Source organism: Thunnus albacares, chromosome 12, assembly GCF_914725855.1.
Source record: "Thunnus albacares chromosome 12, fThuAlb1.1, whole genome shotgun sequence".
In the NCBI taxonomy this organism is placed as follows: domain Eukaryota; kingdom Metazoa; phylum Chordata; class Actinopteri; order Scombriformes; family Scombridae; genus Thunnus; species Thunnus albacares.
Genome location: NC_058117.1, coordinates 18,725,279 through 18,741,363, shown reverse-complemented (window position 1 = coordinate 18,741,363; position 16,085 = coordinate 18,725,279). Strand labels below are relative to the sequence as shown.

At 36.1% G+C, this 16,085-nt stretch overlaps 1 protein-coding gene across 1 annotated transcript in view; it reads left to right on the top strand.

Moving 5' to 3' along the window:
* The window catches only part of LOC122994659 (corticotropin-releasing factor receptor 2), a 38,426-nt gene extending 23,043 nt beyond the window's left edge, over positions 1-15,383 (top strand). Inside the window, exons 3-12 of the mRNA XM_044369473.1 lie at positions 1,800-1,885; positions 2,459-2,565; positions 3,454-3,571; positions 3,698-3,851; positions 7,564-7,624; positions 7,705-7,777; positions 8,310-8,395; positions 10,462-10,597; positions 11,143-11,184; positions 12,121-15,383. Of these exons, the coding sequence (XP_044225408.1) occupies positions 1,800-1,885; positions 2,459-2,565; positions 3,454-3,571; positions 3,698-3,851; positions 7,564-7,624; positions 7,705-7,777; positions 8,310-8,395; positions 10,462-10,597; positions 11,143-11,184; positions 12,121-12,261 (1,004 nt within the window). The 3' untranslated portion in view covers positions 12,262-15,383. The remainder of the gene's footprint in view (positions 1-1,799; positions 1,886-2,458; positions 2,566-3,453; positions 3,572-3,697; positions 3,852-7,563; positions 7,625-7,704; positions 7,778-8,309; positions 8,396-10,461; positions 10,598-11,142; positions 11,185-12,120) is intronic.
* The last annotated feature ends 702 nt before the right edge of the window (positions 15,384-16,085 follow it).

Genomic DNA, 16,085 nt, shown 5'->3' with positions numbered 1-16,085 from the left:
TTCCTCTTGGTAAACACTTGAAGTCACTGATTGGTACAAACAGAAACTGCAGTCCTAAATCTCTAGTTCATTTGCCTTAGTTCATGTTCAAACCATGCATAAGACATTAGCTGTCCTATCACGGTTGCCTAGACTGCACAAGAACTCTATAAATGCCACATGGCAACTGATCAATGAACATGTCGAGGCAGTTTTTCGCAAAGTCAAACAAACAAGGACAGTGTGTTTTAAATGTACTGCGATTGACTGTGTTGCTGAGTCTCAAGGGATACGTGTTCCACTCATTCAAGTGCTTTAGCCATTTAACTGACTTTGATTTACTGCTGTGCTCGTGTTTCGTGCTCGATACACAAACGACTGAGACCTGGGATTTCCCCTCACAAACACAACACAAAGCATTGTCTAGTCAAAATACAATATGTGTTGCCATAAGTCAAATGAAAGCACAATATGAGCCTGTTTTAAAGGATCTTCTTCTACTTTATTTTTACTCTATTTCAAGCTGCCGCAAGCAGTTTTCTGCTCTCTGCTCTCCAAATACAAATGTCACATTACATAACATTAATTCGAAGACAGAGGATCTTTAGCTGCTGCTGCTGCTGCTGCTGTTGCTTCAAGAGAGGCTGTAGGCATTTCTGAGGTGGATGATTCCCCCACTTTCTACCATATTGTTTTGTTGTTTCCAAGAATCTGTGATACAGGATGAGTGAATGTGAGCATTACAGTCTGCACTTGTGTGAGATTTGTCTAAACTGCTAATTCCCAAAGCAGAATACTTACTATTATGCAACTTTCCGAACACTGAGATAAACATATTTTCTCATTCATCCGTTCACGTATTTAGGGAAATATCAAAGTAGCCCCAGGGCTAATTTACTCACAGGAAATAGGATCAGTTAAGCACATGAAATTATGTTGAACAGTTTAATTATTTAGATCTAAACTGATCATAAAATGAGCTAAAATTAATCCGACAGCCATTTATTTGTAACTGAATACACTCAAGGCCTTGAACTATCAAAATATTTTTTAGTAAATAATAATAAAAAAAAAACGTACTGAAACTATTATTGTGGATGCTTTTTTGAAACCATTGTTTATCAGACAGCTATAGTTTGTGACAGCAGCAAAATCATAATTGATGAGAGTTTTCATGCACACTAGAAAAAAGCTAAATAAATGATGTGTATCTTGGCAGCGGAGTGGTTAGAATTATCACTTTATGTGACTGGTCATAATAGAATAGAAGAAAATAACCTTTATTCATTTATAGCTGCTCTGTTTTCGCCTCAACTTTAAATTTTTCAGTGTTAAAGAGATAAAGGGACCTCTGAATGCGCGGTGAGGAAAGAGCAAAATGAAAAAATTCACTTCAAAGTTGATTATGGAAAGCAGGTTTTAAAAGATATGCAAATAAACCGACTGAGTAAGAGGCTTTGCATCTCCCTGCCATAATAAAAATTTGTATTGCTGAATTGGTATTCTGTATAAGAGTCAGACAGATAGTAGCGCTAAACTTTGAACTGAGCTCTAAGGAAATTACAAAGATATTTCAGCTAACCTATTTGGCAAACACATCACTGTAACCTTGACACAACAAATAACCGGCTTGTACCAGTGCCGTCTCAGCTGAATGCAGTGTCCGATATTGAATAAAGATGTCAGATTTGAATGGATGTACAAATCTTGAAAACTATCTCTCAGTTGAGATCAACAAGTATTTCTAAAATACTGTCAGTGTTGGCAACGATGCAACAATTTCGTTGTTATCTCAACTGTGCTCTCAACTCTTCTTGCAGGGAGTGCTTACAGGGAATGCATGGATAATGGGACGTGGGCGTTGAAGAGCAATTACTCCAATTGTGAACCCATTTTGGAGGAGAAGGTTAGTTTGATGACGCAGGAGCAATCCTGCTATGCCCTTTATTCTCTAAGCAATCTGTTAAGCATCTCAGATAATGCTCATCATTACACTAATGGCGCAGAGGGAAAACCAATCAGATATGGCAAAGTAAATGTGTTTTGTGATTGCGCAACACTTATTGAACTGCATTTCCTTATTTGACATAGCGCATATAAACGTTTTTAAACATTTATTTCCGGATGACTTAACAAATATGGAAATACAGTCATGTCTGTGTCTCTATAAGCAAAGCCTGAGGGCAAACTATAAGACTGATGTATTGTGTGTAATGAGTTTTGGCCTGATTTCCTCACATCATGTCTCCTGATTATGTGTATTTTTGGGTCTTGCTCTATTTTCTCAGACAGTTTTAAGCCAACACATCTGAATTGTGTCAATGACATTTGCTTTCTCTCACTAGATCTCAAAAATATATATATAAAAAAAGCATAGATAGATATTACACTGTTGATATTTATGTATTCCTGACCCACTCTCTTTCTTCTATTATCCAACAGTAACATTTAAGAAGTAATTCAAGTGTTGTCTTTCCAGAGAAAATATCCAATGCATTATAAAATAGCGCTGATCATCAACTACCTAGGCCACTGTATCTCTGTGGGAGCTCTAGTCGTGGCCTTCATTCTCTTCTTATGCTTAAGGCAAGTACAGAAATAGTGCCCATTTAAATGTGTCCTGTATGCATGCGACCTCACAGAAGACAGTCATGAAAATTCATTTGATGTCCTCGGAATGCTTATCATTAATTCGTTTATGTCAAATGAATAGATCCCTGCAACTCAGCACTCATATAGGCTACAGAAGGTATAATGTGTATTTCATAACACTTCTCTCTTCTAAGCTTCTCTTTTTATGTCCCGATTTAAACACACACACACACACACGTACGTCTACTATGACAGAACAGAGCAGATACTAAACAGCCTCAGCTGTGTTGTGCACTAGGGTTTGATTGATGTGTGCTTCTGAAGGCAAAAAATTGATTTCTTTAGATTAAAGACAAAAATAGTCAATATTTGGTTCTGAGATTAAATATCTGTAGATTTCACAGATTTAAAGAAAAAAAAAAAAACTTTTTCTGTGTTTTTCCCACAGAAATGTATTGTTGGCAGGATGGGAAATTTTCTAGAGCAGCATCTGAACCTAGATGACTGCTGCTGCTGTTGAATCACTCAAAATTCACATCCACACCAATTTCATAACCTGTGATGACATAAGTAGAAAATGCTTTATCTTAGAGGGGTCACAAGCAAAACAAGTTGGGGTCAGTTGCTTTAATGAATGATGACCCACCTCATCTACACTTTTCAGTGTCACAGTATAAGCCTTTAAATCTCATTTTAATAAGTACATTGAGAAAGAAATGTATTACATAAATGAAAATACTCTAAGGTCTAACCCTATCATAGACAACACAGATCTGGCATTTTTATTTTCTGATCTTGAATCTCATTTTACTTTGAATATGCTTTACTGTAGTAATAAAAGCATCATAATATAACATCTCTTTCACTCGGCTCGTTGTGTAGGAGCATACGATGTCTACGAAACATCATCCACTGGAATTTGATCACCACCTTCATACTGAGGAATGTGATGTGGTTTTTGCTTCAGTTGATTGACCACAATATCCATGAGAGCAATGAGGTAACAGAACTGATTTGGTATAGTATACGCAGCACACATATAACATGTAAATCCATTTAAATTCTCAGTAAGTTCAAGTAAAAGAAAAGTATGTTGTGTTTCTGTATCTTGTCTTTTTCTTTTCAGCCTTGGTGTCGATTAATTACAACAATATACAACTACTTTGTGGTTACAAACTTCTTCTGGATGTTTGTTGAAGGATGTTACCTTCACACAGCCATTGTGATGACTTATTCAACCGACAAGCTCAGAAAGTGGGTCTTCCTTTTCATCGGTTGGTGTAAGTATGCTCATGTTGACTGTGCATTAGTGACGCTACACTGTTTTTGTTTCTGTATGATACACAGAATTCATGGTTTGAGACACTCACATATCTCACAAAGGTAGAATGAAAGCAGTAAATGGCAGTACGTATTTAGTAAAAGTTGTTTTTTTATAGATTTCATTACAAAATATAAATATCAGAACCAAGTGAAAAAAAACAAAAACATTTTAAACTCCAGTTTAACCTTATATTTTGTGACCTACAATGCATTGATTTTATAGATTGATAGTATTTGGTATTCATTGATCCCAAATCTTAAGCTTTATATATTTTTTCTGATTATAAATTAAATTTAAAAATTCATTCTTGAGCTTCACAACAGTTGATGAAACAATTTCATCACAAGGTCTATTTAGTAGCAGCTCTAGACGCTTCCTTGCTTTTGATCAGCAGATGGTGTTTCATCTGTTGTCATGGAAATGAAGATGTTTAAATTTCCATTTTTACTGGAATGGAAAGGACTTCACATACATGTTGGCTGAAAACAGCTGATGTTCATTTTTAACTTTGGAAACAGTAGTTGAAAAAACATTCTTACCTCAAGGTCTATTTAGTAGTTGTTCTGGATCTTAGGATCATATCACCTTTTTTTCCCACATGATTATAAATTATCATAAGCGTTCTGGATTAATTCTGAGTTTACATTGTTATTTTGACATACAGTAACTGATGCTTACACACATTATATTTGTGTATAAGTGTCGATCTCTGGTTGGCTTCTGGCACTAATCATATATCTCGCCAAAATGAAGAGTGTCAGAATTTATGTTATGAATTTGTTACATTTGCTCAACTTTTGCAAATGAAATTCTTGAGGCATTTAGATCACAGTTTTAAATGATGAAGTTAACGTTTGCTTGAACGGAGGTACTTAAGTGAAGTCTGGTCAGCGGTGAAGTGGATGGAGACCCTTCAGTGCTTCAGACTCAAGCTAATGCTCTGATTTCATAATAGAACAGAGCTGCAGTGATGTGTGGAAAATGTCATTTTTTTGTGCTTGACTTCCAGTGATACAATGAGTTTTGAACATGCAGCAGATGCCCTGTCATGACCACATTAATTATCTATGCTCACCTTGAATTCAACTATTAGGAGAAGCATATTGTGAGTTGGACAGACCCAACACCAGTGTCAGAATATTTCATCTCGAGGCAGAAAAATGCGCATGGAAACACGCTTGTATGCTTCCCTGAGACAGTCTGACATTTCCGTCTTTCCTTTATGTAATGGACAATGTGTGTTCTTGCTGGAAGAAATAGAAACAGATACTTTACTGCATCTAGGTCATGCTAAAGTGACTCAACAGAGCTAAATAGCAAATGAACAGATGACATATCATAGCTAATGACATGAAGCCAATATTGGTTTTAAAATAGAAATAACCAAAGGAAGATATCACCCATATCAGTCTAACTTTAATAACCTAATGTGATTAGATTATCTACACAACTTCCTCTATGAAGAAGGTCAACTCATTAGCACTTGAAAGTCATCAAGCACTCCTGCAGGTGCAGATTACAATTGAGTTTGGTTTTAATCAAATCTGTGTGGTTACATACCCTGTAGGATGTATTTTCAGGAAACATAATACCTTGAAAAATACTATTTTAATTTCTGTAAATAATGTCCATAATTTATAATATTTCAGTATCATTAGCTTGTTACAAAATATAGGACTTTTACATGTTTCAGCCGCAGAAGAAACAGGTTAAAGTGGGAGGAAACTGATTAAAGGAAAAAAAAAGAACCATTTAAAATTAAATAAATGAGAAAGAATAAGAATACATTACGTTACATTACAATACCTTAGACAACATATGCAAATATTTCTGCAAATATTCCAGTGGTGACTTGATTAGACTCATACTGAAATAGAAGCAGGCAGCTATAGTTCAATCAGGAGAGACGAATGAATGAAGCACAAAGAACTGTTTATTATACAGATGATTCTAATGATTAAGTGCTGTCACAAGTCTTTGGCACTTAGACTCTACAGGGAGATTTTGTAATTGAGGGACATCAATCCTGAGCAGCAGCAAGATAAATCCCCCCATGGGGTCTAGACACTGGTGGTGGTGGTGGTGGCTGATGACTTCTGCTGAGACTGATAAGGCTGATGAGGTTGATGAAGTGATGAATCTGCAAAGACTGGGCGGTGATGGGGAGGTGGTGGGGTGTGCAAAATGGCAGCAGGAAAGCACTAAGGTAGAGATGGAGAAAACATTTAAAAGGACAGCTGCAATATGATAGGCTGGCGATGAAGGTGTGTTACTGTGCTATTGGTTAGATGTGACCAGCTGATGTGAACAGCTGATGTCTTAATTGACACCCAGGGGAATGACAGCAAGGAAATTATGAATGAGCATGCATTAGGGATGGGAATGACAGATGGTTTGAGAAATAATACTACAGACCTGAGCATGCAGAATATAGCCTTCCTGACTGAAATTTCACTAAGCTTTATTTTATACAACATATAATATATATACAGTTAAATAGATATAAGTATGATAAGTAATCAGAGCGAATTCTCTTGTTCTTTCATCTCTACAACTGCTGCATTGTGGAAACCATGAGCCAGAAACAGAATAGATTTCTCATTGTGTCGCTGCTATTAGTCTTCAGAGATTGTTAATTAGAATTCATTATTATATGATGGAAGTGGGGCAGATTAAATCTGTCTTCCACCAGAGACCTGCTGTTAGCTGGGATCAAAATAGTTTCAGACCTGGTGCAGAATATGTTTTCAGCTCCATTAAAGGTTATTTCACTGATCATTTAACCTTTACAAACAGCTGATCTACTTTGTGCTGCTTGTTACAAAACTTAACCATATTAGATCAGCTTTCTGTCTTTGTGTTTTTGTTATTTAGCTAGAGGATGTTTGTTCAGTTAGGTTGTCGGCTCACCGGCAAGGTTAAAAGCCAAGAATCAACTACTTGTTTGGGAAAAGCAGACTTTCCTTGAACTGCAGTCCAGACGGCTTTGGGTTTTACTTTTTTTTCTTTTTAGTTCTTCTATCCTAACAAGCCACAAAATGCAGCAAAACAGTCTCAAAACAGTTTATAAAATAGGCATAAGCTCTGAAACACAGACCACATGTACATGAAAACAAATAAAGGATTGTAGCAAAACACATTAGGTGGAAGTGTACTGTGAAAAGTTCAAATGAAAATACAGTTTAAAGTGTAAATAGCAATATGCTTCTCTGAGAAAAAATATGTTTTGATTAAAATTTGATTTAAAAAAATGTTATTACCATAATGGATACTCATTCGTTCTTTCAGAAGAGAAAAATGGGAACATATTTATCCTTTTTTCAAGTTTCTGCTTTGTAACTGAAGCTTGTAGTGTTGTTATTTTTCTCCATTTTGATCTTGCTGTACAAAGGTTTCAAAATGAGCAGCATGAGCTCTTAAATCTTTCTTCTGAAATGGAGAATATGGTTCTGAGTTTTTTTTTTTTAAAGGAGGACATTCTGTGATTTTCACCTTCATCATTCAGTCCTACTGCCTCCACGCCATCTAAAAGCTGTTTGTAGCCTGTGGATTAATACATTTATTTGCAATGGAAGCTATTTTCTAACAATATATATGCCCCTTGTAAATGTTTAATACTTTATCTAAAAACACTGAATGACATGGATATTTTTTTCTCTCTTTTTCAGGTATTCCATTCCCTATAATAGTAGCCTGGGCTATTGGAAAGTTATATTATGAAAATGAACAGTAGGTATTCAACAAAAATTCAAGTCCATATGATTTTCTGTTACTGAGATGGTATTGATTTATTTCCTTTATTTCAACAGATGTTGGTTTGGTAAAGAACCTGGAAAATATGTGGACTACATTTACCAGGGACCAGTTATTCTTGTGCTTCTGGTGAGCAACAGCACAGAGATGTGTTGCACTGTACATTCATTGTCATTATTTTTGCATTATTTTTGAAACCATTCATTTATATAACACCATTTACACTAACCTAAGATTCATCACTTATGCCTACTTGTAGGTGAAAAATGAAATGATGAACGAAAATGGTTTTATAATGAGCGTGCGGCATCTAGCTTGTGTTGAGGTAGAATTAATCTTCCTGAAGCGTTAAGCGTTTTCACACATAGGAATACTGAAAATAAGAAACTGTATTGATGCTGTAGGAATGTATCCACTAATGGTTATGTACAAGCTGTTACCAGCATGTAGTAATGCTGTGACCAGCCTTGATTTCTCCAATTCCTCTAGCACTGTCTTGTTGAGAGAGGAGATGGTTTTGACTTGTGTTGCCCTCTACTCCTCCTACTCAGCATTTAATGAGCAGAGTCTGGTCCTAACGGAAAATTGCTCTCGGTGTATTTCAGTGTAAGCCATTAGCACCTAGAGTTCAAAACTAATTGTTTTGTTTGTCTTCTTCTAGATAAATTTTGTTTTCCTCTTCAACATTGTAAGAATTCTTATGACCAAACTGAGAGCTTCTACCACATCTGAAACGATACAGTACAGGTGAGTCGATTCTGTGTGTAATTGTGTGCAATGTAGAAATTAGGCTCTTTTTCTGTCTGTTCGCTTCTTCCGAAGACAACATGGAGCGTTTAGTGGCTGTGAAGAAATGTGTAAACGAATTTGAACCATTACTATTAGTGTCAATGTTTAAATTCTGACTTAATTTCATACAAATCAGAGCACTCGATGCCCTCAGAAGATATTAGGGGACCAAAGAACTGCCAAGTACTGTAATAGTAGAGCTCGATTATAGTTCTAATGGCTTTTGCTGTGCCACTTTCAGGTTAAGTATTGCCTATAATTGCAATTATTGCTGTCATTTTAAAAGATTAACTCACATTAACACTGAAAACCTATTTTTATGATGTGTTTCACTAAAACACTGCTATTTCAAGCAAATAAGAAAGTCATCTTTTTTGTCAGAAAGGGGCAACAGTCAAATCCTTTCTAATCTTTTGCATGTTTTGTATGTTTCTCAGAACACTTCCATATTATAGTACTATATGGTAGATATTGTAGATACTCAGATTAAGTTGTGTGCAGTTTCTCTGGTTTCTCTGGTCAAGCAGTTTCCTTGAACATCTAAGGTGAAATCTGATGTGTTTCACTAATCTCCTTAAGAGCCCATGGCAGACAGGGTTTTTATTGTAGAAATTCATTCGGACTGAGTTCTGTAAAAAAAAAAAAAAACGCTAAATATCCCTGTCATTAAAAAAAAAGAAGTCTAGACAAACAAATTGATGTGAGTGAGCACAAGGTATTTACAGTACTCCATCCAAGAAGCCATTTCATTTGGTCCCACCAGTAATCTTTAGAGGTGGCTAACCTCTCATGTGTCTGATGAGACTTGATGAGTGAGTAATGGCAGAGATTTGGTGTGTCTGTGCTTGACAGAGCCGATGCTGTGTGCCGCTGTGCACTAAAATTGTGAGCTTGTTTTCTCGCTTTTTATTAACATCAAGTGTACTTTTCTCCCCTGGGGGGATTATTCAGAGTGTACAGGGTGTTAGCGGTGTCACAGCTCAGACAACTTTGATTCAAGTACTTCAAGCCAGAGTTGGATTTACGGTTGCTCTGACAGATATGCTGACATGAGCTATGAAGATTTAAGTGAGTGCAGGACAGGGATTTCAGGCAGAAATTGTTGACCTAAAAATAGAAAATAATGGTTGCTTCGACACGCTGCTGGTTTTACCAGAATTACACAAACCAGGGGATGAATTTGACAAAGAAAGACAGGATTTTATATGATGTTTAAATTGCTAGCAATGTACAGCATGTTAAGATTATTGGCAGAAAACATATTTGAAATCTCGGTTTCATTTTAAACATCTTGCTGTACCTCTCTCTAGTATGACACTCTTCATAAAGCATTGATAAGTTATAACCAACGGCTTTATCAACGGTAAATAAATAATTTACTATTGCTTTATAGATCAGTTAAAAGTCATAAAAAATCTTTGGGTTGCCAGATTTCAAAAACACTTGCTTTGTCTTTTTAGCCATCTCTTAAGTTCATCAGAGGAACAAACATCCAAAACAAAACCTGTTGATTACAATGTATAAACATCTATAACTTTAATAGATTATTTTAATTGATGATTTAACATTTATATGTGCAGACCTGATGGTTTATTAGAAAGTAAAAAACAAAACAAAACATTATTACCACATAAGAGGGATGAAAATAATAAAACTATATTTTTCAAAACCTGAGAACCACAAATTTGTTCTTAAAAATGGAAAAAAACCCTATAAAAGTAAAAGTTGTACATTTGATAATCATGTGTACAGTTACAACATACAGTATCAGTTTTGACTGAGACTGTATACACCATTTATAAAGAGTGTCTTAATATAAAATGGTAGCTATAATGCAAACTAGGCTTCATCTCTCTAATAATGTGTTGGTATTATGAGAAGCAAAGCTGTGTGTTTATTTATTCTGCTGACGCAGGATCACGCATTTTCTAGAGTCAACTTGGATGAAAACCAAGTTCTTATTATATTATAATTATAGTTAATTTATTAATGAGGCTCATGATATTCTGTTTCTGTCTTCACAGAAAAGCTGTGAAAGCAACACTGGTCTTGCTACCTCTGCTGGGAATCACCTACATGCTCTTCTTTGTGAATCCGGGGGAGGATGACATCTCACAAATCGTTTTCATCTATTTCAATTCCTTTTTACAGTCTTTTCAGGTGAGAATAAAGATAATGATACAGCGTGACGTGGGTCAGTGCTCGAAAAACCAGCGCGCACTACTTTTAGAGTTAACAATGTGAATCATACTGATTTCGTAATGCGTCTCATCGTGGGGATGTATCACTTCTTTAAGGATGACTTTTCAGGTTATGAGCCTTCTTGTGGGAAGATGATCTGAAGTAGCATCCTGGCTGTGCTTCCACACAACATGGCCCTGCTGCCTCGTGTTCAGGACTCTCAGCTGTCAGGATTACCAGGGCCATGTGGGCATGATTTCTGCTCTGTGGCGTGGCCTTTTTTTTTTTTTTTTTTTTCTATGTCCTGTGCTTAAATGTAAGACTGAGTGGGAGGAGAAGTAAGGCTTTTTTACTGTCAAGAATTACATTTGCCATTGCAAGATTTGCTCCCTAAATTGAACTTTTTTTTTTCACCTTTTCTTCTCATGACTGCACAATTTGAATTCTCTCATGTCTAATTAAGGTGTGATTACACAATACAGCTGCATTTACTACTTCTAATAGTAATGTGTCTTATTCTGCAGGGGTTCTTTGTGTCAGTGTTTTACTGCTTTCTAAATGGAGAGGTGAGTCATTGGAGCTTTGCAATTTATGAATTTAATCAAATTGTCAACATGATTCCTGATATGTGATCTCAATAAAACCCCAAATTGATTTTCTTGATTACTTTAGTAATGTCTTTTTCTAACCTCTTTCTATCCCCTTCTAGTTATAGTTTTACTAAGTTCAACCAGGGGAAGGATCAGGTAGCTTTCATAAACAGTTTAGATATATATTCTGCTCCATCAGTGAAATTGCAGCATTTCGATGATGATCCTTAAATATGATAAAATACCTTAATTGAGTTCTGTCCCTCTAGACTAATTAAAATAAAAGCAGATTCCTGGAATTCCAGCTGTTTGAAAGTCATTAATGCCATTACAAGAATTACACATTTGCTAGTAATTCTGAAAAATGAAGTACCCTCTTAATGCTCTCTCCCGGCCCTCCAATAATTGAAACTCGAGGGTGGGGGGGCGGTTAATTTGATGAGGAATTGTGAAGAATTTTAGTCATCCCTCTTGTACTGGCAAAAATGATTGCATGGCATTAACGGAAAGGTCTGAATTGTTTTTAAAGGACCGTTTTAATTTGGTACTCACCGTACACATACATGCAGGGAGTTTTCGTGTTTGTAGTCATTCTTCCTTCTTCCTTCTCTGGCCCCTCGACTGATGGAGAAGTGGTGAAACAGCTAGTTGACAGCACCTCTTAAGCTACTAATTAACACGTTATATCTTTAATCTGCACAAAAAACAAACTAACAATCAACGTATGTGTTAATTAGTTAGAGGTGCTTTCAGTTTTTATGCTAAACTAAGCTAAATGTACAGTATATTCCTTTAACAAAAAAATCAAGTTCTGACTTTCAAGTTGTAGCGTTTCTTCTTTTCTGCATGTACACATTAGTTTTATATGATAGCAAATAGAAATAATAGCTGTATTTATCGTCAACATTTAAGGTACGTTCTGCAGTGAGGAAACGGTGGCACCGCTGGCAGGACAACCATGCACTCCGAGTGCGAGTGGCTCGAGCCATGTCCATCCCAACGTCTCCAACCAGGGTCAGCTTTCACAGCATCAAACAGACCACAGCTGTGTGACTGGGGGAGGGAAACGAGTGCATAATCTCCTCTACACTAAGGGATCAGACTTAATCTTTTTGTCCAGTATAAACAATGAATTGATTCACAGAAGAGACTGATATCCTAGATTCCGCCAACAAGGCCATAGTGCGACGGAAGAATCATGGGGAAATTTCTGTTGCCTGTTGAGAACAATTGGCGTCTAAAGGAGTAAAATGGACATGGCGCATGACATTCTGTACATGAGGAACGGGGGTAAATGGGGGTATTGATTTTTCTGGATTTTGGAGTATTTAAAGACATTAAAATGGCATCATCAAACTGTCACATCTAAACGTTAGCAAAAATCTTATCGTCTGATCTTACAATGTTCTTATCGCTGTCATCTTACTGCTAAGTGGTTATTAGGCAAGATAATCCTACAGGATTTGTAGCAGGATACATCAGCAGCTCACACACTTGTAAGCATGCTGCTCCATTGTTACTTAGTGGAAGGGAAACAAGGAATATTTGCATTTTAATTAGACACATTGACCATGATGCATTCAAAATGTTGCCCAAACAACCATTTGTATTTAGCATGATGAATATCAAAATGCAGAAAGGCTCTTTGAGTTAATCAGTGCTCTTTGGCATCGACAGCTTCTTTTGACAGCTAAAAAAGAGGCTTTGGGGAAGAAGTGGGTTCGCCTGAATTAAATATCAAAAACTGTACTTTATAAAAGGTATGAGATTTAAATGAGGCACTGCTCTCTCTTGAGGAAAGGGGATTAAGAATAATTTAAGTGAAAGTGAACAATTGGTACCCACCAAAGCACAATCACAACATGCTGTGATATGTTTTGGTCAATGTGAGCTGACTATTTTACACAGATAAGCCATTCTAATGAAGCCTTCAAATGTTTCCTCAAAGTAGTCAGAGTCTCTGGATTCTTCTTGAAGTCTGTGTTCTTTTATACAATGATACATTTTTAGTCTGTATACTGTTGTAAACATTGTTAAAATACTTGTTCACAAACTAAGCTTCCTCTAAAGGCTTTCTCTGAGCTTTTTGTTTCCACCACAATTTTTGCTTCCCATTTGTTGGATTTTTTTATCCACAAAGAAGGAGGGTGTGAATATAAAGAACAATTTAACATGTTATGTGTTTGAACTCCCAGAGGCTGATGGATGAGCGGTCCCAAATTAAATCTGTGTAGATCAGATCGTATAAATACATTATCTTATGGAGTTGGAACAGTGATTATAAGGCATTTATGTAATGTATATGCATGCTAAGTGCCATGCATGGATTTATCATGCAGGCACAGTGGAAGCAGCTTAAAGTCTTGGCTTTACGAAATCCTTGTGGCTTTCTCTTAATCAGTGTCACAACTAAGCTTCTGGTTCAAGAGAAGATGAGCTAGATGAAGTGAACACCAATTGCTTCCCTTAATGCTTGCCCTGGTCAGGTCAACATGCTGCCTTCCTGTAACACCAGCACTTACATCTTCTTCGGCTGCTTAGACAATAATAACAGGAACCATCTATTTGCAGTGACCCCAAATTACTGTTGTACTCTGCAGCAGGATAAACAAGGGGAGAGGTAAAATTAGTTTTGAAAAGAATTTTGAGAAATGGAAAAGTCTGAATTATATTGCAAGCTTAAGTTTTGATGCAGATGTTCCTTTATGTGTCTCTAAATTCACTAAATATCATCTGAAGAGTATTTTGGTTTGTCAGGTGGTATAATAAAGAATGTTTAGAGGGATAGTTTGACATGTTGGGGAAATAGGCTTCGTCACTTTCGTGCCAAGAGTTAGATGAGAAGATCCATACCACTCACATATCAGTTAAATATGAAGCTACAGCCAGTAGTTAGGTTAGCTTAGCATAAAGGTTGGAAACAAGGGTAAACAGCTGGCCAGACTCTGTCTGAAGTAATCTCTGTTCCTCACTCCAGGAAGTCACTGCTCTCAGCCAAGAAAGAGTCTGGCATATAACCCCTCTCAAAACTGCAAAATGCTGTTTTTTTTTTTACACTTCAGTGAAACAAACAAACAAACAAACAAACAAGCTGTAATGTTTTAATTAGTGAGTTTTTGAGGTTTTACCTTTGTACAGAGCCGGGCTAGCTGTCTCCACAAGTTTCCAGTCATTGTGCTAAGCTAAGCTAACCATCTACTGGGTCCAGTCTCATATTTAACTGACAGATATGAAAGTGGTATCGATCTACTCATCTAGCTCTCAGCAAGAAAGCAACGTAAGCATATACCAAATTGTCAAATTATTCCTTTAGTGATTAATCTTGCTTTATTTTAGTTTGTGTATATTTATTTATATATCTATTTACAATTCTTTGATATTGTCGTGGATTTAAAAAATGAAAAGAAAATATGCTGAATTTTTTTTATTATGATCAAAAATGAACTGAAATCAAATGTGTTTGAGGGTGTTGTACTGTAAAGAAGATAACATATTTCACAACTTATTGTTGTAAAATATACATTTCATATGTATTTTGTAAACTTTTGTTACATTACAGCAGACATCAGCTTTTGTTGTTGTACTGCTCAACTGGAAGGATGTTAGCCGCTACATTAATTGTTGATCATCCAAAGTGATTTAGATGTAAATATTTTTTAACATTAACCTGTGTTTCTGTGTTCATCATCACAACATCTGCCACATTACCTAATAGTTGTGAAATATTTTCATACAGAAATAAATAAAAAAACAAACAAACCCAACAACATTTGTTCCAACTCACCAAAGAGACAAACCATGTTTACCAACAAAGAGATTTTTATTGTCTACATGTTTCTATTGTTGCCACTGCACTTTGTAGACCAAATCTGGTTGACTTTACTTTGTACACCATTTACTGTACATGATGAAATGTATTCAATGAAGTGTGATGTCATATTTAGTAACTTATTATTGTACATAAATACATTTGACCTACTGATTTTATGAAAAAACTATTTGTTGAACCACCCATGTTGCCTTATAAACAAAAGAAAATGCTTTTTTTGTGAAAAGGAAGCTAATGTTTCTGTTAATTACATGTCATTGTGTTACTGATATACATTTGTACATGCACACGTGAAAGGAAAAATATCAATTTCAATTAAAAGTATACTGTTATTTTTGCTGTTGGACTCTTCATATTAAAGGACGATTTTAAAAGGAGCTGTAAACAACAGTAATCAGTGTTGACAGAGTATATGATGCATTATGTCTGTTCATTTGCACTGGATAATCTGACATTAACTGTAGATTGCACTAATATGATTTTTTTTAGTTGATTCATTTGCTATTTAGATAATATAATATCTCCAAGAATAGTATGAGATAAATGCAGCTGTACTGTAATGACTCAGTCAAATTATGTTCATGAGTAGAATACTGCAGCTTCACTGGCACTGTGGCATGTAATTGTCTTACTTGTAAATATAGTTTTTAGTGAAGGGAAGATGCCCTGAGAGAGTGCCTGCTAGGTTATGTAATATGAATGTAGATCTAGTTTCATACATTTCAGGCTGGGCTGGAGGGAAGTGGAGCAGAAACTACTGCCTCTGCCCAGAACACTCAGGACTCGATGAGTTATACAACCCCTAACAATTAGCTAGGACTCTGATGCAGCCCAATAATGGCTTGTTGTGACAATTAATGCTTTTGATGGTTGACAACAGCATGAAAGGCGGACAGGATGTGATGTTATGCAGCCTACCAATGCCAGAGGCGAGCAGCACATCTTAACTTCATTGTGGATTGTTTGCCCCAAGCTCCTTTGTGTCTATATTAGACTGCATTTCACCAGTCATTACCTCAACTAAAAATAAATGACTGGCATGACAGCC